Source organism: Oryctolagus cuniculus, chromosome 9 (assembly GCF_964237555.1).
Source record: "Oryctolagus cuniculus chromosome 9, mOryCun1.1, whole genome shotgun sequence".
Taxonomy (NCBI): Eukaryota; Metazoa; Chordata; class Mammalia; order Lagomorpha; family Leporidae; genus Oryctolagus; species Oryctolagus cuniculus.
Window position 1 is genome coordinate 89,223,772 of NC_091440.1, and position 20,936 is coordinate 89,244,707.

The 20,936-nt window shown below is 52.4% G+C and overlaps 1 protein-coding gene across 37 annotated transcripts in view; it reads left to right on the plus strand.

The window, feature by feature from the left end:
* Nucleotides 1-20,936, plus strand: part of MICAL3 (microtubule associated monooxygenase, calponin and LIM domain containing 3) — a 232,860-nt gene that overhangs the window by 196,371 nt on the left and 15,553 nt on the right. For 22 of the 37 annotated variants that reach the window (XM_008250134.4, XM_051837050.2, XM_051837048.2 and 19 more), the window contains 10 exons: nucleotides 1,233-1,370; nucleotides 2,411-2,473; nucleotides 5,592-5,705; nucleotides 6,483-6,623; nucleotides 7,437-7,519; nucleotides 8,588-10,421; nucleotides 10,837-10,931; nucleotides 14,960-15,010; nucleotides 16,730-16,840; nucleotides 17,599-17,692. In XM_008250134.4, coding sequence (XP_008248356.1) covers nucleotides 1,233-1,370; nucleotides 2,411-2,473; nucleotides 5,592-5,705; nucleotides 6,483-6,623; nucleotides 7,437-7,519; nucleotides 8,588-10,421; nucleotides 10,837-10,931; nucleotides 14,960-15,010; nucleotides 16,730-16,840; nucleotides 17,599-17,692 — 2,724 coding nt within the window. The remainder of the gene's footprint in view (nucleotides 1-1,232; nucleotides 1,371-2,410; nucleotides 2,474-5,591; nucleotides 5,706-6,482; nucleotides 6,624-7,436; nucleotides 7,520-8,587; nucleotides 10,422-10,836; nucleotides 10,932-14,959; nucleotides 15,011-16,729; nucleotides 16,841-17,598; nucleotides 17,693-20,936) is intronic. The other 15 variants (XM_070049080.1, XM_017338476.3, XM_017338477.3 and 12 more) reach the window with 8 other exon arrangements.

The window sequence follows — 20,936 nt, forward strand, 5'->3', positions numbered from 1 at the left end:
GGAGGGCCTGATACCTGCAGAAGCAGAATGTTCTGTCAGATTTGGTACCCTGTTGGTACCTTCCCTGCCACTAGAACTCGAGAGCTTGTCTTGGTGATGGCCAGGACCAAAGCCAGACCATCCAGGTGATTATTGAGGGAGCGATGACATGCACTCCCAGATGGAGGCTGCTGTGGCCAGAGTCCCAGAGCCCTCAGATCCGGTGGCACCTGCTCTTGCTGCCTGAACAGCCATCCTGCCTTCCACGGCATCCCCCACCTCCCCGACCTGCTGGCTGTCCTTTCTCCTAACCCAGCTGTACGGCATGGTCTAAGCACTAATCACAGGCATCCCACAGGGCAGGGGCTGCATGCAGATCCTGGGGCTCTCTGGTAGCTGCTGGTCAGTTACCACTTCAACATGAAACCAGGTCTTGTGTCCAGAGGGGATCAGCAGGGCGCCAAATGGGGTTTTATGAGAGTGTTTGACGGTAGAAAAAGTAGACAGGAGTTGCTCTCACTGCTACCGTGGACTGCCGAGGCCATGGGAGTTAACAGGGCAGAGCGCTGCTTCCTTCCCAGCTGCCGCCTCGCCATGTGGGCCTCTGCCGAAGACCCAGCATGCAGCATGAGGCCTGTTAGGGAAGCAGGACTTCTTTCTCTCTCGCAGCAGCTCTCGCTGTGAAAGATAGAAGCTGAAGTAACCACCAAGTACATTTCTGTCCTGTGTCGGCTGGCTGGTACGTGACACAGTGACCTGCCCCTTCCCACCTGTCTCTTGTCACTTGAGTTAAATGTCGAAGGAGGTGAGTGCCCTGCCATGCAGCCGGCAGAAGGGTCACTCATGGTGTATGCCATTGCTCTGGTGACAGCTGAGTCCTCATGACACTGGCGGAGTGGCCCCTTGGAGGCCATGTGTAACCTGCACCGTGGCATTTGGACTGGGAACATGTGGTCTGCTAGTGAAATTAATGCTGCACGTGAAGGCTGAATGACTAAAGCAGTGATTTGACTAAATTTAATGACTAAAGATGAGTGATTAGCATGGGTGAGTGTGTGTGTGTGTGTGTGCGCGTGCTTACAGGCGTGTGCATGTTCTCAATTTTTACCTCTTTCTGACTCAAATCAATCCTGGCAAATACTGTAACTTTTTCTGTTTCCTTTGCTGTGGTGTTTCACCCCCTCCTACCCTTGACTGTTTTCTCCTTCCTTCTTCCCGCTTGTCTCCTGCACCCCTTGAACCTGGTACACTAGCCGGGAACCAGAGACTACAGCAGATCATAAATCCAGCTGACCCCTTGGAGATCCAGGCCGATGTGCACTGGACACACATTCGTGAGAAAGAGGAGGAAGAGAGAATGGTGCCAACCTCTGACTCCTCTACTTCCAGAGGTAACCGCTTTAAAGTTTGAGCTCCCACTGTGCCCGCCAAGCACTTTCCTTCCTGGCTTCCCCTACCATTGCTGCTCAGGCCCTTCCTGTCAGGGTCAAAGCCATCAGCTTTGGAGGAGGAGGCAGCAGAGCATTTCATTTCCCTGATGGTAATTGTGACAAGTGCCCTTGACTCCCATTTGAGGAGATGTAAAGTTCTCTGTGGATTAAGAGATTGTGTTCTCTATTGATGTAAAAACAAGAAAATAAACCTGACCTTGGGGATACCAAGAGTTTTCTTTCTCCCACATAGGCTGGGCTTCTCTTTCTGGTGCTTTCTCTGCAGTGTGTATCTGGGTATGGATGTGCATTGGCAGGAAGGGGGTTGAAGGAGCATACTTGGAAGAGAAATGAGGCTTTAGGAGAGACTTCCTGTCAAGGAGGCCACAAAGGCGTCAGGCAAGATGGTTTGTGTCTCATGATAGGATGAAAGCGGATCCTACTCTGACATCTTGTGAGCAACAGCAATACAAGAAAAAAATTGGGGGCTGCCTTGTCATTCTCCTCAGTATCTATCTTCTGAATCCTTGGGTCATCAGCCTTGGCCTCTCCTCACAGGCCATACCCACCCCCACAAGCTCCATGTATCCCAACGGGGTGGCCCCTGCCCCACGAAGCAGCATCTAACAGCACGTTCGATCCTCTCCAGCCCTCAGTCGTCACCTGCAGCTGTGACCCTCCTCTGCTCAAGGTTTTGCCAGGAGCTCTGCACACAGGAGAGAGACCCTGCCAACTGGGGCATCAAGGCAGCCTGCAAGATGGGACTGGCTCTGCAGCCTGCAACCCGCCTGGGCACTCTTGTCTCCCTTCTTCTCTCCTCTTGGCAGATAGGTACCCATCACATAGGCTAGCAGTGGAGCTGTTACCCCTCGTCGGTGCCTCTGTCCCCTGACGTCATCTGAAATTCTCCCCAGTTCTGGACTTTGGGGATGACTCAGCTCTCCCTTCCGGGAACACTTACAGCTGTGTAATTTTGTATTTATCGTCTGTTTTAAATTCAGTGCCTGACCTTCCCTCCATACGCCGCGCAGCCGTGCAGGCCTGGCTGGAGACAGTGTCCGGAGGTAGTCTGGTGATGTTTGCTCTCGCTCCACTCACTGCAACCTCTCTCTAGGCAGCTCTGCTGGTACCTTAACACTAGGATTCTGGTCCTGTCGCTAGTGCATGCGAGGGCAGAGCTAGAGGTGGGTGGGAGCCGTGCATGCCTCACTCAGGCAGCTCATCCTTGCATGGACCAGATGCACACCATGTGTCCCTCAGTCCCGTCAAGGAGAGACAGCACAGAGACTCGCTTTTTCTAGTCATTGATAGAGGTCAGATAAAAAGGCCAAAGCTGAAAGAACATTGTTAGCACTGAGGTTTACAGTCTGTAGAAAGTAAGTCGGGTGTGAAAGTAAAGGAATGAGGTAATTTTGCACAAACCTGCCAAAGTATGGAAGAAGGAAACCGTCAGAACTTGGAAAGAGAGCAGGGAACTGATGGACATTGTTCTGCTGAGGATGGAGAGACAGACTGGGTGTAACTGGAAGTGACAGCATCTGGATCTCCAGACCAAGGTGCAGGTATCCCCTTAAGTTCTCAGGCCAAGACATAGTTGAGAAGCCTTACATGTCCTCCCTATGTTTTTCTGGAAACGTCTTTCTCAATGGGAGGTTGTTGGCATTTGGGTTAGGACAGTTCCTTGCAATGCCTGAAGTTTAACTTCCATGTCCTCAGAACCCTAAGTGTCAGTGCAGCTCCATCCCCACCCCCTCACCATGATTCCAGCTGGGACTGAAGAAGGGCAGTGTCACTCCCTGGTGGAGAACCACCATCCTAGTGGTCACTTCTGGGATGAACAGGATTGCCACTCGTGGATCCTTACTACCTGGCTCTTACCAGCCCATCCATTGTCCCCAGAGTGGACACGCACAAGTCAAGAGGTGCCTCCATAGGGCGGCAAGGAGACAGCAAACTTCATGTGATGTCCGGTTCAGCAGAACCTGAGACATCAGCTCCATGAGCAGAAACTGCTGGTTTCTCCCTTCTGGATAATGACCGTTCCTAGGATGGGGGGACAGGGCTGAGGCATAAGGACTTCCCAGCTGGCAGCTGAAATAAGCCAAGAGCTGAGTATGTTGGCAATTCCTGGCTGTCATGGCGTGTGGCTCACCAGTTTGTGTGGCAGCTTCTAGCACTCTGCGCTCCATCTTAACCCAGACTTAATCACCTGATTCCATCCCTTGAGCTGTGTCTCTTTCAGCATATGCTGCTGCTGCATTGATATCTCTCACTTGTTTATTTTTTGATGTGTATGACAATTGTTCCTCTCAAGGTACTCCTGAGGAGTGTAGACTTCTTACCCTTTTGAATCCACAGCAGATGCTTGGTAGCAGGAACTATAACACTGCAGGACCAAGGAACCAGCATGGGGACCAGGCTCATCTAGTACACCCTGAATTGTGCCAAACTGGAGAGTCCTGTGCAGCAGGGCCTTTGTGCTTGCTTCCAGTTCACTTGCCAAACAAAGTGTAAAATTACCATCTCGATGCCAGACTCATTCTAGCAAGCATGTCAGGCACAAAGGGCTCTCTCCATGGGACGGGCTCAAGTTCAATTGCCTCTGGATCTTTCATTCCACCAGCCTCCTCAGAAATGGTACAGACAGCAATGTCCCTGCTGTCTACATGTCAAGCTCAGGTTGGAATGAGGAGCCCAGAGGAGCTATGTGCCTGTGAGCGGGACTATTGTTTGAGCCTAGGCAGGCTCCCTAGGGTTTGATGGACTGTCTTCCTTGAGTGGCCACAAGCAGTGTCAGTGTCACTGCACGAAGGTTTTTCACCTGTAGAAATACTGGAGTAATTTTCTCCTAGTATATGCCCCATAGGAAAGCGTCTTGGCATTGCCAGTTCCATGGGCTGCCCTGGCATCTCAAGAGGATGCACTAGTCACTTGCCAACCCGGATCTTACCCTGGAGCTCCCCCCACCCGTCACCCCTGGTAACCTGGACTGTCTGTCTCACTCCCAACCTGTTTGTCTTAGACATGCGCCCTTCTTAGTCCCTGTTCCTGTCGCCCCCCTTTCTACCCTAGAGGTAGTCACTTCCTTGATTTTCCTTGCTGACCATTTGTCCTGTGTGTGGCACAGCTTCTGTGTACATCCCTGAGATGTGGAGATGCAGTCAGTTGGCAGCTTACAGAAAGATAACAGTCACTTGAGAGGGTCTGGCCATGACCTGGCACACCCTCTCGCTTTCAGCATGCCCTTTTTCCTATTGCTGAGGCCCATTCTCTGCCACACAGCCCACCATGGCCTCAGATCCTTGACTCCCATGTGTGCTCTGCAAAGCACAACCCCTTGTCCTGACATGAACACCTTTAGGAATGCATTGAGAGTGGCTATGCAGGCCCCTCAAGGAAGTCCTCAAGAGCCCTGGGAAACCACCCATGCGAGTTGCAAGCGTGCAGAGGTTGGGGACAGGGAGGGGACGTTGAGAGGCTGGTCCCTTCTAAGGAGTAATGGGATCCATTACCAACTGCGTCAGGGCTCTGCCTCTGTTTATGCACTGAAGGGCTACCCTCGGGTCCAGAAAATGAACTTCACATCGTGCCTCAAACCCCACACCACCTTGTGCTTTAAAAAAGTATCCCTCTAAGTCACCCCACGAAGAGCTCTAAACTCTGCCAGGGGGAAGGGGAGGGGTTATCACCTGTCACAGGGGTGTGATTGCTGCATCGAATGGTGTGGCCACGAACAACTCACCTGAACAGCTTCATCTCTGAATTGCAGGCATTAGAAATGTCCTCAGCTTTGTTGTTGTAAAGATTAAATGACTCAGGGCATGTGAAGTAGTCAACAGGGGGAGCCTGGAGAAACAAGCATTTTCCGTTCTGTCTACAAACTTGAGGCTCACAGCAAGTAGCCCCTGGAGGAAGAGGAAAGTGACTGGACCTTAAGTGGCCCCTCTCCTTTGCCTTGGCCCTGCTAGGACTGAGAAACATTGCTCTCCTGCTTTTGGGTGGCTCCGGGCCCTTCCCAGCACCCACACTACTCTTAGGGAGTACCCCCCACCCCATCTGCTGTCCTCCTACCTTCTCACGGCCTTCCCCTCACCACCCTCAGAAAAGCTGTAACCTCTTGCCATGTGAAAAGGCAGTCTGTCTATCCTTTTCTTTCTTTCTTTGAACATTTCTGATTTACAGTCCCACTGGATGAGAATGACCTGGAGGAAGATGCGGACTCGGAGCCAGCAGAGATAGAAGGGGAGGCTGCAGAGGATGGGGACCCAGGGGACACTGGTGCTGAGCTGGATGATGGTACGGGGGCCCGGCTTCCCCTCTCCACCATGGTGAACACCTGTTCCCTGCCAAGGGACAGGGACAGAGTGGCTTGAACTCAGAAAAGATTAAAAAAAAAAAAGTCCTCTAAAGCAAAAGTAGAGAGCTCAGGGGGTACATCTGTTAGGTCTCTGGCTCCTTCTTTACTCTGCCTGATTTCAGCCACCCATAGCCACTGTGCTTCATAGCCTGCATTCATTGGGCTGGGGCTATGAACCTGAGTAAATGGGAGGTGTTGCACAGGGTCTGTGACCCAGGGGCTGCTTTCCGAGAGCTGGGTACAATGAGATGGCATTTGGGAAAACAGGGCACAGGTGAGTTGGAGGGAGCTCAGACCATGGCTGCACTGTTGGGGTGGGTAGGCCTGGGACTGGCGAAAGGAGAAAGGGCCCAGGCAGTGCATGAGTGAGGGAAGCAAGGCCTGCCCTCCACAGTCATGCTGTCTTTGTGTCAGGAACTGCCATGTGTCACTGTTGCTGTAAAAAGAAAGCAATACCACAGGCTTTGATGAGGCTCTGTGGCCTGGGACAGTGTGCTTCAAGTCAGGAGAGGACTTTTGGCTAAGTCTCTCTGAAGCTCAGGGTGCACCAGGGAAGAGGCAGGGCTCACTGGGACTGTGGGCTCTGGTCCAGACCACCTGTGGCTGTGGCAGATAGTCAGCCGGGACTGTTCCGTGAGGGAGGCAGGAGACTGGAAAAGGAGCAAGGCCTCATCAGGATGTGCACCCAATTCTGCACCGTCCCCTCCCTCTGCCAGATCAGCACTGGTCTGACGACATCCCATCAGATGCTGAGACGGAGCTTCGCTTGCGGCGCCAGGCCGAGATAGAAGCAGAGCTGGAACTGAGGGTATCAGAAAATGAGGAGGAGCCCTCCTTGATGAAGCCACAAGAGAGAGGTAAGCCTGTTGTTGGCAGGAGAAGCAGCTTCAGAATTCCTAGAGTCCCATGGGTGTGGGAGTGGCACCAAGAACCCAGGTCCTGCAGAGCAGCTCTCACAGTGGCCAACAAATCTGTTCTTTTTTTTATTATTGTTTTTCATTATTGTCAGAGAGAAAGAGAGAGGTAGACAGAGAATTCTCATTGTCTGCTTTACTCTTCAAATGCCCACAACAGCCTGAACTGGACCAGGTCAAAGCCAAGAGCCAGGAACTCAGTTCAGGTACCCTGCTTTATGGCAGGGACCCAACTCCTTAAGCCATCAACTACTATCTCCTGGAGTCTGCATCAGCAGGAAGCTTGAATGAGGAGAGAGAGGCAGGAATCAAACCCAGGCATTCCTGTGTGGGACGTGGATCCCTTAGCCACTAGGCAGAACACCCACCTCAGCAGCAACTCTGTTCTCCATCCCACCTTCCTTGTGCACAGACCTCTGCAAACAGCTTTGGCCAGCAACCTACTCCTTGTATATTCTGGGCTGTAGAAGGTAAAAGATACATCTTACAGCCTTCAAGCACAGGGTGTGTTTGCTTTTACATGGTGCTGACAAGGGGACCAGAGAGGGGTGCTAGAAGCACTCTGGGCACATGCAACCCAGGACCCCTTGCCTCTGAGAGGAGTGTTCTTTCCAGAAGCACCAAGGCAGAGTGCTGTCCCTTACCCCTGCAAGTGGCCACTGGCCCAGATTGATCCCCGTGTGAAGCAGCTAGAAGAGGGGCCCTCTTGAGGGTGGGAGGGTGTTCTTCATAAACCCCTGTGTCACTTCTTTTCAGGTCCCTCCCAAGTCTCCAGCCCCATCCGGTCCCCTCAGGAACAAGTTATTCTGTTCACCCCTGTCCACAGCCCTGTGGCAGAGGTAAGTTTGGGGCTCAGTGTCAGAGGAAAAGAACTGTCGGGACCACAAAAGGCATCAAATACCTCTTTCAGGGCCCTTGGTGGGAACCCCACAGACTGCAAATGAGATAGCCAGGAGCCTCATTCTGAGGAAGACATCAGGCATTTCTGCTCTGTGTGCTAGGTGAGCTATTGGCAGCAGGAGCAGTACCTGCTCTAGCCTAGTCCTGGCCATAGGATACAGCAGCCTGGGAAGCACCTCCCCATGTCCATTCCATTCCCACATCACCCCCTCCACGTCTCTCTGTCCTATACACATGCCACACCACCATAAAATCAATTCATTTTTAAGTTATAACAGGGAGATTATGGTTAGATACATATTTTTGAATATTATATTAAAAATGTATAAATTTAAGGTTGCCACCGGTTATGTGAACCACAGGTGGGAGACTGCATCCATGGTAACAGCAAGTCCTGTGGACCTCGTTGTTGGAATTCGTGGTCTGCCAGATGCTGTCTTAGAGGACAGGTTTCAGGGGAGTATGGGAGGCCAGAGGTCAAGACCTGGTCTGCCTGATGGGGTCTTTGGGGTTTCAGGAAGCATGTAACTCCGCAGGGGCACTGTCTGGGATATGGGGAGCTCTAGCCAACTGAGACTACAGATGGGGCACTGGGGTTCTTTGTGCATCTTTGAGCTTCCTACATGCAGTGGGCGACTATTCTAAATCTTGTTATAGGCCCTGGTACTTGTGCATTAGGGGTCTTGGAGATCTGGGGGTTGCAGGTGGAGGGTGAACACGGAATTCATTAGTGTCCTAGGGCCAGTGTTCACCTCAGTGGGATGCGTTCCAGATGAACCTAGCCAGGAAAGCTCAGTCTGTTCAACTGAACAGAGCAGTTCTGAAAGTTAAACAAATAGCACAGAAAGTGAGAAAGGATCTCCTGGAGCCGTTCCAGTAATAGCTACAAAGCCAGAGAGAGGAATATGTTCAAGGGATGGGGGCCTTTGGAGAAAGCCCCCTGAGGGATTCTTGCTGGCTCTTAAAATCCTGGCCTTCTCAGCAGCTACTCTCTTCCTTCTCTGCAGGGGCCCCAAGTCCCACCTGCCTCCACCGCCACCACAGTGCAATCCCCCTGCGAGCGCCTTTTCCCTGAGCCTTCCCTCCCCAGAGAGAAGCCCAAAACTGAATCCCCTACCGACCAGCCAATTGTGCTCTCGCCCATCCGATCGCAGCCAGTGGCTCTGCCAGAAGCCAGGACACCTACCTCACGAGCTGGTGCTCAGCCCGTGTCACCCTTGGTTCCCCCCACACCCCCATCCACCCAGCTCCCCATTTGCTCCCAACCTCAGCCATCCTCTGAAGCCACCATCCCATCCCCCACCCAGTCTCCCATCCGCTTCCAGCCCGTTCCTGCCAAAACCTCCACCCCTCTGCCCACCTTCCCCGTGAAGAGCCCAGGTGACACCAGGGACAAGCTGGGCAGCCCTCTGACCGTGGACGAGGCCCTGAAACGGAATGACCTGGTAGAAGAGTTTTGGATGAAGAGCGCCGAGATCCGCCGCAGCCTCGGACTCACGCCTGTGGATCGGAGCAAGGGACCTGAGCCCAGCTTTCCCTCACCTGCCTTTAAGCCGGTGTCCCTGAAAGCCTATTCTGTTGAGAAGTCCCCTCAGGATGAGGGGCTTCATCTTCTGAAACCTCCACCTGTTCCTAAGAGGCTAGGCCTGCCCAAGTCAGATGGTGAGCAGCCCTCCCTGCTGACTCCCAAGTCACCATCTGACCGAGAGTTGAGGAGCGGCCACGAGGAGCGCAGGGACCTGTCCAGCAGTTCGGGCCTGGGCCTCCAGGGCAGCTCCTCCAACATGAAGACCCTGGGCAGCCAGAGCTTCAACACCTCCGACTCCACCATGCTCACTCCACCCTCAAGCCCACCCCCGCCCCCACCCCCTGACGAGGAACCTGCCACTCTTCAGCTTCAGCGGAAGCCTTACCAGCATAAGGAGGCAGAGCCCAAGGCCTCGGTCATCCCACCACCTCCACCTGCCACATTTGTGCGGCCCCCCCGAGAGCCCGCCCAGGCCCCCAGAGAAGAGGTGCGCAAGTCCTTCGCAGAGAGCGTGGATGAGATCCCCTTTGCTGATGACGTGGAGGACACATATGATGACAAGACCGAGGAGTCGAGTCTGCAGGAGAAGTTCTTCACCCCCCCGTCCTGCTGGACCCGCTCTGAGAAGACCCCTCAGCACCCTGGGACCAGGGAGAATGGTCGGCTGCCTGCTCTGGAGAGTGGGGCCCTGCCTCAGAAGAGGGGCCTGCCCTTGGTCTCACCAGAAGCCAAGGAGCTGGCTGAGGAGCGCATGAGAGCCAGGGAGAGGTCTGTGAAGAGCCAGGCACTGAGGGATGCCATGGCCAAGCAGCTGAGCAGGATGCAGGAGATGGAGACGGCTGTTGGGGCCTCCCGGTCCCGCAAAGCCCCCTCCACACCGTCCCAGGGCAAAGAACTCACGTCCAAGTCCCCCAGACGCCCAGCCCTCAGAGGCTCTGAGGAGCCAACCCTGAAGCACGAGGCCACCAGCGAGGAGGTCCTCTCCCCACCCTCAGACTCAGGGGGCCCTGATGGCTCTGTAACCTCCTCTGAAGGCTCCAGTGGGAAGAGCAAAAAGAGGTCGTCCCTCTTCTCGCCCCGCAGAAACAAGAAAGAGAAGAAGTCCAAAGGTGAGGGCCGGCCGCCAGAGAAACCTGGCCCCAGCCTGCTGGAGGAGGCGGCTGCCAAGCCCAAGTCTCTGTGGAAGTCTGTCTTCTCTGGGTATAAGAAGGACAAGAAGAAGAAAAGTGATGATAAGTCCTGCTCCAGCACCCCTTCCAGTGGCGCCACTGGGGCGTCTGGGAAGCACAGGATGTCTCCCATCGTGAGAGCAGGTGCGTCAGCATAGGGGTGTGTGCTCAAGAGATAGCTCTTACCCGCTGCCACCCAAGGCCCCAGGGGGAGCCTGGCCATGGTCTAAAAGCTGTCTTGATACTTGGCATGGGGAACTTGGGAGGTTGGAGCCCTTCCTAAAGTCCCATTACCCCAAAGGTGTTCCTGGTTTTCCTTGGGGAAGTGGCTGGTGCCGCTGAGAGGCACCAGGCAGACCTGTCAGCTTTGCCCCTGCCTGGACCGGTGTCCTCATCCAAGCCTCTGGCTCCCCGATACTCTGGAAAAGAGTCACTTAGCTAAGGAGTAATCATACCTCTGACACATTTCCCCATTGCTCATGTGAGCATAGAGACTGGGACAGACCAGTGCTAACAGTTGGTCACTGCCCTCACATTGCTTTCCTTTCCATACCCATAGAGCTACAGCTCAGGCGCCAGCTGAGTTTCTCAGAGGACTCTGATCTCTCCAGTGACGACATCCTTGAGAAGTCCTCCCAGAAGTCCAAGAGAGAGGTGCGTAGGTCCTGTCAGGAGTGAGGCTTCCCGAGAGCCAAGGACCCCATGCTTTGTGTACTGTTGGTCTTTGATAAGGTGGAGAATGGGGAAACAGACCTGCAGCCAGGGATGGAATGTGAGTCCCTCCTCTGATCTGCCAGTAGACAGGTAGCTGGGTCCGGAGCACAGCCCAGTGGTCCAAGGGAGAGCAGGGCGAGGGGGTTTTCCCTTGGGCTTTTTAGATGAGTAGCTGGGGGTTGTTTGCATGCATGACAGTGGTTCATGTGTTCGATTCTTGCAGAGAAGACCAGAGACATTCCATGCTCAGAACCTCATTTTATCTGCAGAAAGCAGTCTGGTTGGTTGGTTCCTTTTTCCCTCTGAAATCCCAAGTGGAGTAGCATCCAGCGATGCCCAGATGGGTGGGGGAAGGGTTGTTCATCTCCAAGGTGATGAGGTTGGGAGGAGGGTGATGGAGAGTGATGACGGAGACAGAGTTGAGTCACCCACGGAGCAAGGTGCTTGGCCGCCCTATCTTCCACACAGCAGATGACTGGAAAGGAGTGTTGGCTGTTGAAGAACTAGTGTGTGCGGGGCCTGGTGTGGGCCCTCTCACTGCCTTGGAGTTTAGGAGAAGCTGTAGCTGCTCATTCAGTCTTTTGATCTTCAGGGGCTCTCAAAGCTTTCCAGTGGACTGGGAGGAGGGAGACTATTTCACTCTAAAGAGGAGTCTGTCACCAAGGTAATGATAAAATGAGAACAATGGCAAGGCAGGGGCGAGTGAAGCCCTGTGAGCCGTTCTGCCCCATCTCACTGTTCACAGAGGTAGCCTGGCTGCCTTCCACTTCCCAGTGTGAATGGCAGAACATCAGGTAGCTCCTCTGCAAGGCTTCTCAGGACCTGGGCTGAGTCTGTCCTCCCCACTAACCCCCAAGGAGCCTTGTGGGTTGGGGTGAATGTGAGCCCCTGCCTGTGCCCATGGATCAGGTTGATTTCTACAGCATCCTCCTAGTTCCTTCCCCCTCACCTGATCCAGTTCTTCTCCTAGTAACTCACAAACTGGAGAAAGCCACTCAATTTACTTCTCAGTCATTCTTGATGCATCCATCCCCCTTGGCCTTGCCAGCTCTGTCCCCTCTCCCAAAAGGACACTTTGAGGCCTCTCCTCGTGGTATGCCCATCTGCAGAGCCAGGCTCCCATGAGTCACAACCAAGGCCCACTCCCTCTGGGACCTGGTTTTGTGTACCTCCTATTGAGCTCCGCCAGGCAGAAGCATAATAACTAACAGCAAACTACTGCTGGGATTGTCTGTGGGTCCCTGAACACATCCCAACGTTGGGGCAGGTGCTGCTTTGGGGGGTCTTGATGGGGGTCTGCAAAGAAAGGAGAATGTAGGCCAAGATTCGCTTGCCTCTGGGGGAACCACACAGATGTCCAGGCAGTTTGTGTCATGTTGTGGACACTGCTGTGGCCAGGTGTCTCTGCTGCTGCCCATTAATCAGTGAAATACCTGCCAGAATCCTGAGTGGCAGGTTGCTCAGGCTGGCCATGCCACAACCACCATCTCAGGAAGACCACTCACTGACCACAGCCCTTTCCAGGGCCTAGCAGTCATGAGGAGGAAGGAAGCTCTCATTTGCACCCATCCATGTGAACAACAAGCCACAGGCCCTCACCACTGAGGCCCGAAACAGAGGGGCCATGGAAGTTCACCAGTGGCAGAGCTGTGTGCTGAATACTGAGTGTTTTCGAGACACAGACACTAATGTTGGAAAACAAACCAAAGCAAAAACTGACATAAGTGATATTTTTGGGAACCAGTAAGGGAATTTAACTGTGAGCTGTATAATTCATATTAATATATGATATCAAGTCAGTGTTAAGTTCCTTACAAGTGGTAAAGTGTCATAGTTGTGTAGGAAAATGCCTCTGTTCCTAGGAAGTCCATGCTGGGATCAGAGAAAAGAGGGGTTGCACAGAAGGGTTACATAGGCAGGAAATGCTAACCTGGCACATATCCAGGTGGAGGATGCTCGGGTGCTCATTGTCCTCCTCATTCAACTTTTCTGGGGGCACCAATGGGGAAAGCGAAAATGGGACTGGACTCGACGGGGAAGACTCTGGCTGCCCACACTAGGGTCTCACAGCAGAGCCACTGTGGCCACCCAAACATGGGACATGATTCCTGAGTCAGACCCCAGCCCTGCATCAGGCATCCATGAAACAAGCCAAAATCCTGAGCGGCATTTTGTTGTTAGGAGGAAAAGGTGCCACTGAACACAATTTCCATTTTTGCGTATAATGTTTACCATAGGAAAATTAAGACAATCCAGATTTTCCTCTAAGTCTTCTGCAGCCCTGTAGCTCACATTTGCCTCTTTGATTTGCTTCATTCTACAACCAGTGTGGCTACTTCTTAACCACTGTGGCCCATCAGAGAGCCTTGTGCTACCTGACAGCCCCCAGGCTCATTCCACAGCAGACACGACCACTCTGTGGCCAGTCTCCTTCTTGCCTCATCTGCTCCAGGTTGGTGCCAGCCCCAGTTATCATTAGACCTGGAGAAGGAGGCCTCTGTCCCCTCTCCTCCCCCACTGCAGCTTTTGCATCAGCCGCAGGTCGAGGTGTTCAGCTGTCCTAAGGTTGTGGCCACACAGTGTCCATGGAGTTTTTCGCATGCTGCTTACGGAAACCATCTCTTTGTTTTCATTTGAAACTGGCCCATGCTAACAATAAAATCCTTCCTCTCTGACTTGGGGGAGATAAGTCGGTCTGAGGTGGAATGTCTACACTCCAGAGTAAAGGAGAAAAATCCATCCTTCTGCAGGCCAGCCCTCAGTTGGTGCCTGAGATGGACAAGGAAGCTGCAGGGGATTGCAGTCCATCCCGAGTCACTCACGTTCTGTGGGCCATCCAGACCTCGTGTCGCCTCCCTCCCTGTCCCTTTCTGCCTTTCAGCCATGTAGAAGGCAGCTGCTTCAGCCTCTGAGAGGCTCTGTGGCAGGGTTAGCAGAATGAGAAGAGTTAGCATGACATCCTGAAACACTTTGAGCTAATAGCAGTTATTGATGCAATTTCAGATCCCTTTGATGGGCTATCATCAACAAATGGCCCCCAGCCCCAGCCCTGAGCAGCCGGCTGGCACACTGTGGGCCCACAGGAAGAAGGACAGGAGGGATTCTCCCTCTTGGGGAAAGAATGTTAGGGGCCCGGTGCTTAGTTGTGCTCTGTGTCTTTCTGACTACAGGAATGCCCCACTGCCCACCCCCATTCTGTGACCCCAGGGTATTCTGCAGGAAGAAGTGATCCAAATTGCCATTTTCAGAAGGGTGGGCATTTGGCACAGTGGGTAAGATACCACTTAGAACATCTGCGTCCCATATTGGAACACCTGGGTTTGAGTCTAGGCTCTACTCCTGATTCCAGCTTCCTAATGCAGACCCTCGTGGACAGCATGTAATGTCTCAGGTAGCTGAGCCCCTGCCATCCACATGGGGGACTTGGAAGGAGTTCCAGGCTCATGACTTCAGCCTGGCCCAGTCCTGGGTGTTGCAGGCTTTTGGGGAGTAAACCAGCAGATGAAAGATTTGCTCTCCCCACTCCCTTCTCCTCTCTCTTTCTCTGTCTCTGTCTTTCAAATAAGTAGATAGTAAATACAAATTTAAAGTTACACATAAAAAATAAATTTCCACTAATGAGTGAATTATTAAAGGGAAAAATAGAATCTTTAATCATACATTTAGACACGTGTACTTATACACAGGAAGACTGAAACAAGAGGAGATTTGGAGGTGGTGAGGAAGCAGCTGCTGTACTTGGCAAGCTCAGTCTCATTCAGAGAGTGGCGCCCTGAGCCGCCACCACCGGGGTCTTCACACCTGAGTTCCACCTCGTGCAGTCTTGTGTGACAGTGTGAAAAATAATCTTGCGTTTTGAGTCTTGTGTTCTGAGTCTCCTGATTTTGTTCCATTTCTATGTTCTATTTTTAATTTTTTAATAATTATTATCATTACTGTTCTGTTTTCTGTTGCCATCCCCTTAAAAGTCGATTTATGTGCCACACGCCTTGGCGTTCAAGAGATCATTTTCAGCAAAGGTAGTATCTCCGTCCCGTTGGCTGGTCGTTGTTGCATGCCTGTCTGTGATTAACCACCCAGAGCAGCCCCAGCCCTGGCCCTCCAGCCACGTGCTCACTAACTGTTCCTCGGTGCATGGAGCTGTAGACACTGGTGGCAAGACTTTCCTTAGCTGTATCAAGAGCAACAAAGAGGATGAGACACCCACTGTATGCTGACTGAGGTGCATGTGGTAATTTTGCTCCAGGTGCCCCAGGAGGGGACAGAACTGCCCTTTGGGACTGGGCACCACAGCAAGGGACAGTTCACCAACCCTCAGCTCTGCAGTTTGCAAAGTGACATGCACAGGGCACTGAAACACTGTGATGCTCCTTAGGGATACCTACTGCCCTTTAAGCTGCCCCTCTGCTGTCATTTGAGCTCTTAAAGATGATTATACATCACTGAGAGGCATTTCAAAGTCTCCTTTATAGGCTATACTAGTCTCTTTGGTTTGTTTTCTTAAAGGCAAGAAAGAGGGTCTTACAGATAAAGGCCAACTGCCAACCTTTGCTTCTCTGGGTTGCTGAGTGTTTACCCCAAAAGCACTTGACACTCCTGGGAGCCAGTGATGCCTGCAATCACAGGTGCGCTCGTGCTGCTCAGCAGTGCAACCTCAGTGCCCTTGCCAGTTGCCACCATGGCTCTGGCTGGCACTGTTGTAACAGCCCTGGCCAGCAGCTTCCCTCCTCCTCAGCAGCGACTGAGTCCCTCTGCCGGCCCCAGAGCCTGCCTACAGTTCCTTCTTCAGCCTGCAATACTTAGGCTGGGATCTACCCCAACTGAAAAAGGGAAGCATTGCTGCTTTCTGTACTTCAGAAAGTACTTTTTTTTTTTTTTTTTTTTTGACAGGCAGAGTGGACAGTGAGAGAGAGAGACAGAGAGAAAGGTCTTCCTTTTGCCATTGGTTCACCCTCCAATGGCCGCCGTGGCCGGCGCGCTGCAGCCCGCGCACCGCGCTGATCCAATGGCAGGAGCCAGGTACTTCTCCTGGTCTCCCATGGGGTGCAGGGCCCAAAGACTTGGGCCATCCTCCACTGCACTCCCTGGCCACAGCAGAGAGCTGGCCTGGAAGAGGGGCAACCGGGACAGAATCCAGTGCCCCGACCGGGACTAGAACCCTGTGTGCTGGTGCCGCAAGGCGGAGGATTAGCCTAGTGAGCCGCAGCGCCGGCCCCAGATAGTACTTCTTAAAAGAACCTGTGACTATCGTTCATCTGAAGGAAGTGGCTTTTGATACCAAAGAAGAAAGAAGAGGATCCTGGCCATTCTCTTCGTCCCTTTCCCTGTTTCCCTCCTAGAACTCCCAAGCTTAGGGAAACGTTTTCCTAAGCTTCGCCCCGCAAAGCCTTAGGTGAGAAACATAATTTCCATTGATAAAGGAGCCTGTGTCCCTTTGTCATTTGCTTCCTAATAGTCAGTCCCCTGCATCTGTGCCTGTCACTGAGGTGAGATGTCTCACCTTGTGGATCTCTGGGCAAGCTCTGTGACAGCAAGGGCTCCAGCAGGGACCAGCACCAGTGAAGTCTGGCTGAGCCACAGGCTGGGGAGTCTACCTACCTTATGCCTATCTGTCTTTGGGGCACCAGCTCCCACCTGGGGACAGCCTCTCACCTCTCCATACCCCTGCCGGTCTACCGCACAAACCCATCTCAGGCCTGACCACACGTGACTGAGGACGTCTCTCTTGTTCTCTCTAGCCCAGAACCTACACAGAGGAAGAACTGAATGCCAAGCTGACCCGGCGTGTGCAAAAGGCAGCCCGCAGACAGGCCAAGCAAGAAGAACTTAAGCGACTGCACCGAGCCCAGGTAAAACCACGGAAGGTCAACCATGACAGGCACAAATGCTAGAGCTGAGAGGCAGCATCTTCACCCATCCCCCACGCGGCTGGTCCTCAGCCGTGATGAGGGAAGGCAAATAAAGCAAAGCAGAAGCAGCTGGGATGCTCTGTTGTCTGAAGTGAGAGCCCCAAGGGCCCTTGTTGACTTGGTGCAGCTCCAGGTGCCCCTATGTGTGGAGCTGTTGGTAACTGAAGAACTATGCTTTGACGCCTAAATGCCTCGGCCTAGACTCCAAATATAATCGTTGTAATCAAACTCACTCAATTGGGAGATCTGTCATCAGGGGTCCATCTGCGGCCTGTCAGCCTCTGAGGGGCCTGGGATTCTGTGGGGAAAGCTCAGAGCTGTTCTCCCCATTATCAGTCTCCGGCTTCAGGCTCACAAATCCCATACCACTCTAGGGTGGAGACAGGATTTCCGCTGTTCCAGAAAGATCTGCAGTTGTCTTCAAACCTTCCTGTGGAGCTTGCAGACGCTTGCTGTCCTTGAAATGTTGGAGTGCCGATAGTTGTTTTAGCTGCCTCCAGATGCCTGGGTATTCCTGGAGTCTGCACACATGCTGAGGCCCAGGGCAGCCTTCACACCACGCTCTAAGCATGATGCCTTTCCGAGCACTTGTTCATGATCTTTTTATGATGCCTCCTTGTGTTTGTGGTTTCATTTTCCTCCCAAGAGCTGGAGAAGAGAGGGACAGCTGGGTGTTTGTGCTGTTTTGTTTCCTGCAGATTATCCAGCGGCAGCTGGAGCAGGTGGAGGAGAAGCAGAGGCAGCTGGAGGAGCGAGGGGTTGCCGTGGAGAAGGCGTTGCGGGGTGAAGCAGGTACTGCCCGGCTTCTTCTGTGAGGAGACTGTTCCTGTGGGAAGTTCCCCCTCCCCTCTGAGCCAGGCTAGGTTTGCATCACTTCTCCTGGAATTCAGCTCTTTTTCCAGCAGGATTTTCTAGGTCCCTGTATCACTGAGATTTGGGGCTTCCTGGTAAGCAAAAGAAAAACACCTATGTTTGGGGCAGTCCTGAGGCCCGGGCCCACTCTTCCACCCCTCTCAGAGTTGCCTCTTCCCTGTAGGAGAAAATCTCCATGCCCACCATGTGTCGATGGTGAGCACTGGGCTCCCTCCTCCTTTCCCACCCATCATTTTCTCCAGAAGAAAATAACTGGGGATGAGAGAGATTGTACCACAAGGAACCATCACAGAACTGCACTGAGCAGGTCCCCAGCCTGTTGCCCACGAGCTTCTTCCTGTCTTCAGTTCCATGGTCTCCCTCCTACCCAAGATGTACAGAAAGCAGTGAAGACACAGGCCCCAGAACTGCACCACCTCTGGTGCATGCAGGGAGCATGTGGCCACCCAACTCTGGGTTCACTGAAGCCCAGACAGGCAGGATTGGAGAGGCTCGGGGGGCTGTGATGAGCCAGTGCAGAGTTGGTGCCAGAAGTGGCTGGGAAGGCCGTGTAGTTGGTGGCTGCCTCTCCTGGCAGGGAGAAGCTTGGGAGTATGGGGTGGTTACCCACTCTGTTCCACCAGAAGGCTTTGGGTCAGCTCAGCCCAGCAGGGACAGCTGAGGAAGCCAGGGATATCTGAGTCATCTCTGGTTCCAAGAGCCCTGGAAGCCCTGTTGGTTCAGGACCTCAGAACCACTGGGCCAGCCAACTGTAGCCCCAACCTCAGACATGAAGGGACTGGTCTCTACTTTCTCAAGCATCTGTGAGTCTCAGTTCAGTTTCTGGATGGAGAAACCTCCAATTCTTTATAGAGAACACAAGGTCTTCAGGCTCAGCTTTGAAATTGTGAGGCTAGGGTTGAAGGAAGGTGATGACCTCTTATCACGTCTTATTCTCGTGTGACAGAGGAGAACAAGGATGCCTGTCTTGGCCAGCAGGTGTCTGTGGATGGAAAAGTGATAAGAGGCAGCCAGGAACAGGTCAGCTGCCACCATCTGATCTTGCTAATTGAGGGAAACTGATCGATGAGCTAAGCTCATGGTATGTGCCTGGTGTTGTGGTGAGTCCATATGGTTCTGAAGGACTGAAATTCATGCAAGTCTCCTTTTCCAGTCCCTTTAAGGCCTAGAAACTTAACGCTTTTCAGTCACACTCCAGTGAAGGGACAGGATAGTAGAGGTCAAGGTGGGGGAGTCAGGGAAAAAAAGGATGAGGATATTCCTGTGACTCAGGTGTTGCTGGATTAATGTTGAGAGCTCATACCACCAAGAAAATGAAAAACTTGACCCATTTAGTATCCAGGAAACCAAGAAAATTGGGCCCGGACCCACGGGGCCCTGCCTTGTGCCTTTTCTTGCGGAAGACACCAGGAGGGAGCCTAGGCCCATCATCCTTCTGTCTTAACCCTTCTGCACAAATTCCTTCTGCCAGGATGGAAGGTGATAGATAGATCTCTCAACACATAGTCAGAGTCACGTGGCAGGTGTATGTCTACCTGTTGTGAGTGAAGTCTCCCTTCTGCCCCTGCTGCTCACAAGGTGCTGAGATTCAGTTGGGTGACCACCAGCATTGATGGCTTCCATAAAGCACTCAAGCACTCATTGGCTGCTGTGCACTTTGAGTCTATGACAACCTTCTACAATAGGTTGTGTTATTGATGCTATTACCAGAGGGCCAGAGTGTTTGCTGTTCAAGATCGGCATAGGATTTTGTCAAACTTTTTCCTAGTAGTTTAGGGTGTTACATTTTTATAAAATACACAACCCAAATTTCATATGTAAGTGATTTTCAAACTTGTTTAGCAACAGAACCCTTTTATAAGACTGTAAGTCCAAGTTCAAAATCAAAAAGAATTACTTTAAAATTAAATTGTTATATACGGCCGGCGCTGTGGCTCAATAGGCTAATCCTCCACCTAGTGGTGCCGGCACACCGGGTTCTAGTCCTGGTTGGGGCACCAGATTCTGTCCCAGTTGCCCCTCTTCCAGGCCAGCTCTCTGCTGTGGCCAGGGAGTACAGTGGAGGATGGCCCAAGTGCTTGGGCCCTACACCCCATGGGAGACCAGGAGAAGCACCTGGCTCCTGCGTTCGGATCAGCGCGATGCACCGGCCGCAGCGCACCGGCCACAGTGGCCATTGGAGGGTGAACCAACGGCATTCTCACTGTCCACTCTGCCTGTCAAAAAAAAAAAAAAAGTTAAATACAACTTTTAAAAAAATTTACTTCTTTATTTGAGAGGCTGAGTTACAGACAGAGAGAGAGAGATCAGTCTTCCATCCTCTGGTTCACTTGCCAGATGTCTGAAATGGCCAGAGCTGGGCCAATCCAGAGCCAGAAGCCAGGAGCTTCCTCCCGGTTTCCCACGTTGGTGCAGGGGCCCAAAAACTTGGGCCATCCTCCACTAATTTCCTAGGTCAATAACAGGGAACTAGATTGGAAGTGGAGCAACCAGGACTTGAACCGGCACCCATATGTGATGCTGGTGCGGCAAGCAGAGGCTTAGCCTACTATGCCACAGTGCGGGCCCCTAAACACAGATTTTAAAATGCAGGTTATGTTGGAGAGATACAGATGTTGATAAGGTTCATCATCCAGTCTATCCTGGGTCACAGTGTTGAGAACATCCTGAGGCTAGTAAACAGGCAGTTACTGCAAGCTGTACCAGTTTGTTTTTAACAGCTCCCCCAGAAATCTTAGGGTATCTGCGTTCAAATGATACGGATGCTACTAGCTTAAAAATGGAACAGTAGCATTGTTTTTTTTTTTTTTCATGGTTGAATCAGTAACAACTCTAACAGCAGTTCATGTTTTGATTTATTTTCATTTTATTGAAAAGCAGAGAGACAGAGATCTTCCATCTGCTGGCTCATTCCCCGATGCCCACAACAGCTGGGACTGAGCAAGGCCAAAACCAAGAGCTGGAAACTCAGACTTGCTCTCATGCATGGATGCAAAGGACCTAAACACTTGAGCCCACTCCTACTAGTACTTTTGAGTCTTTTAGAAAACCTAAATAAGAAGCCGGGCATTGGGTGCAGACTTGGGATCCCTGCATCTTGTATCAGAGTGCCTGGGTTCAAGTCCCAGCACTATTTCTGATTTGAGTTTCCTAATGCAGCAAA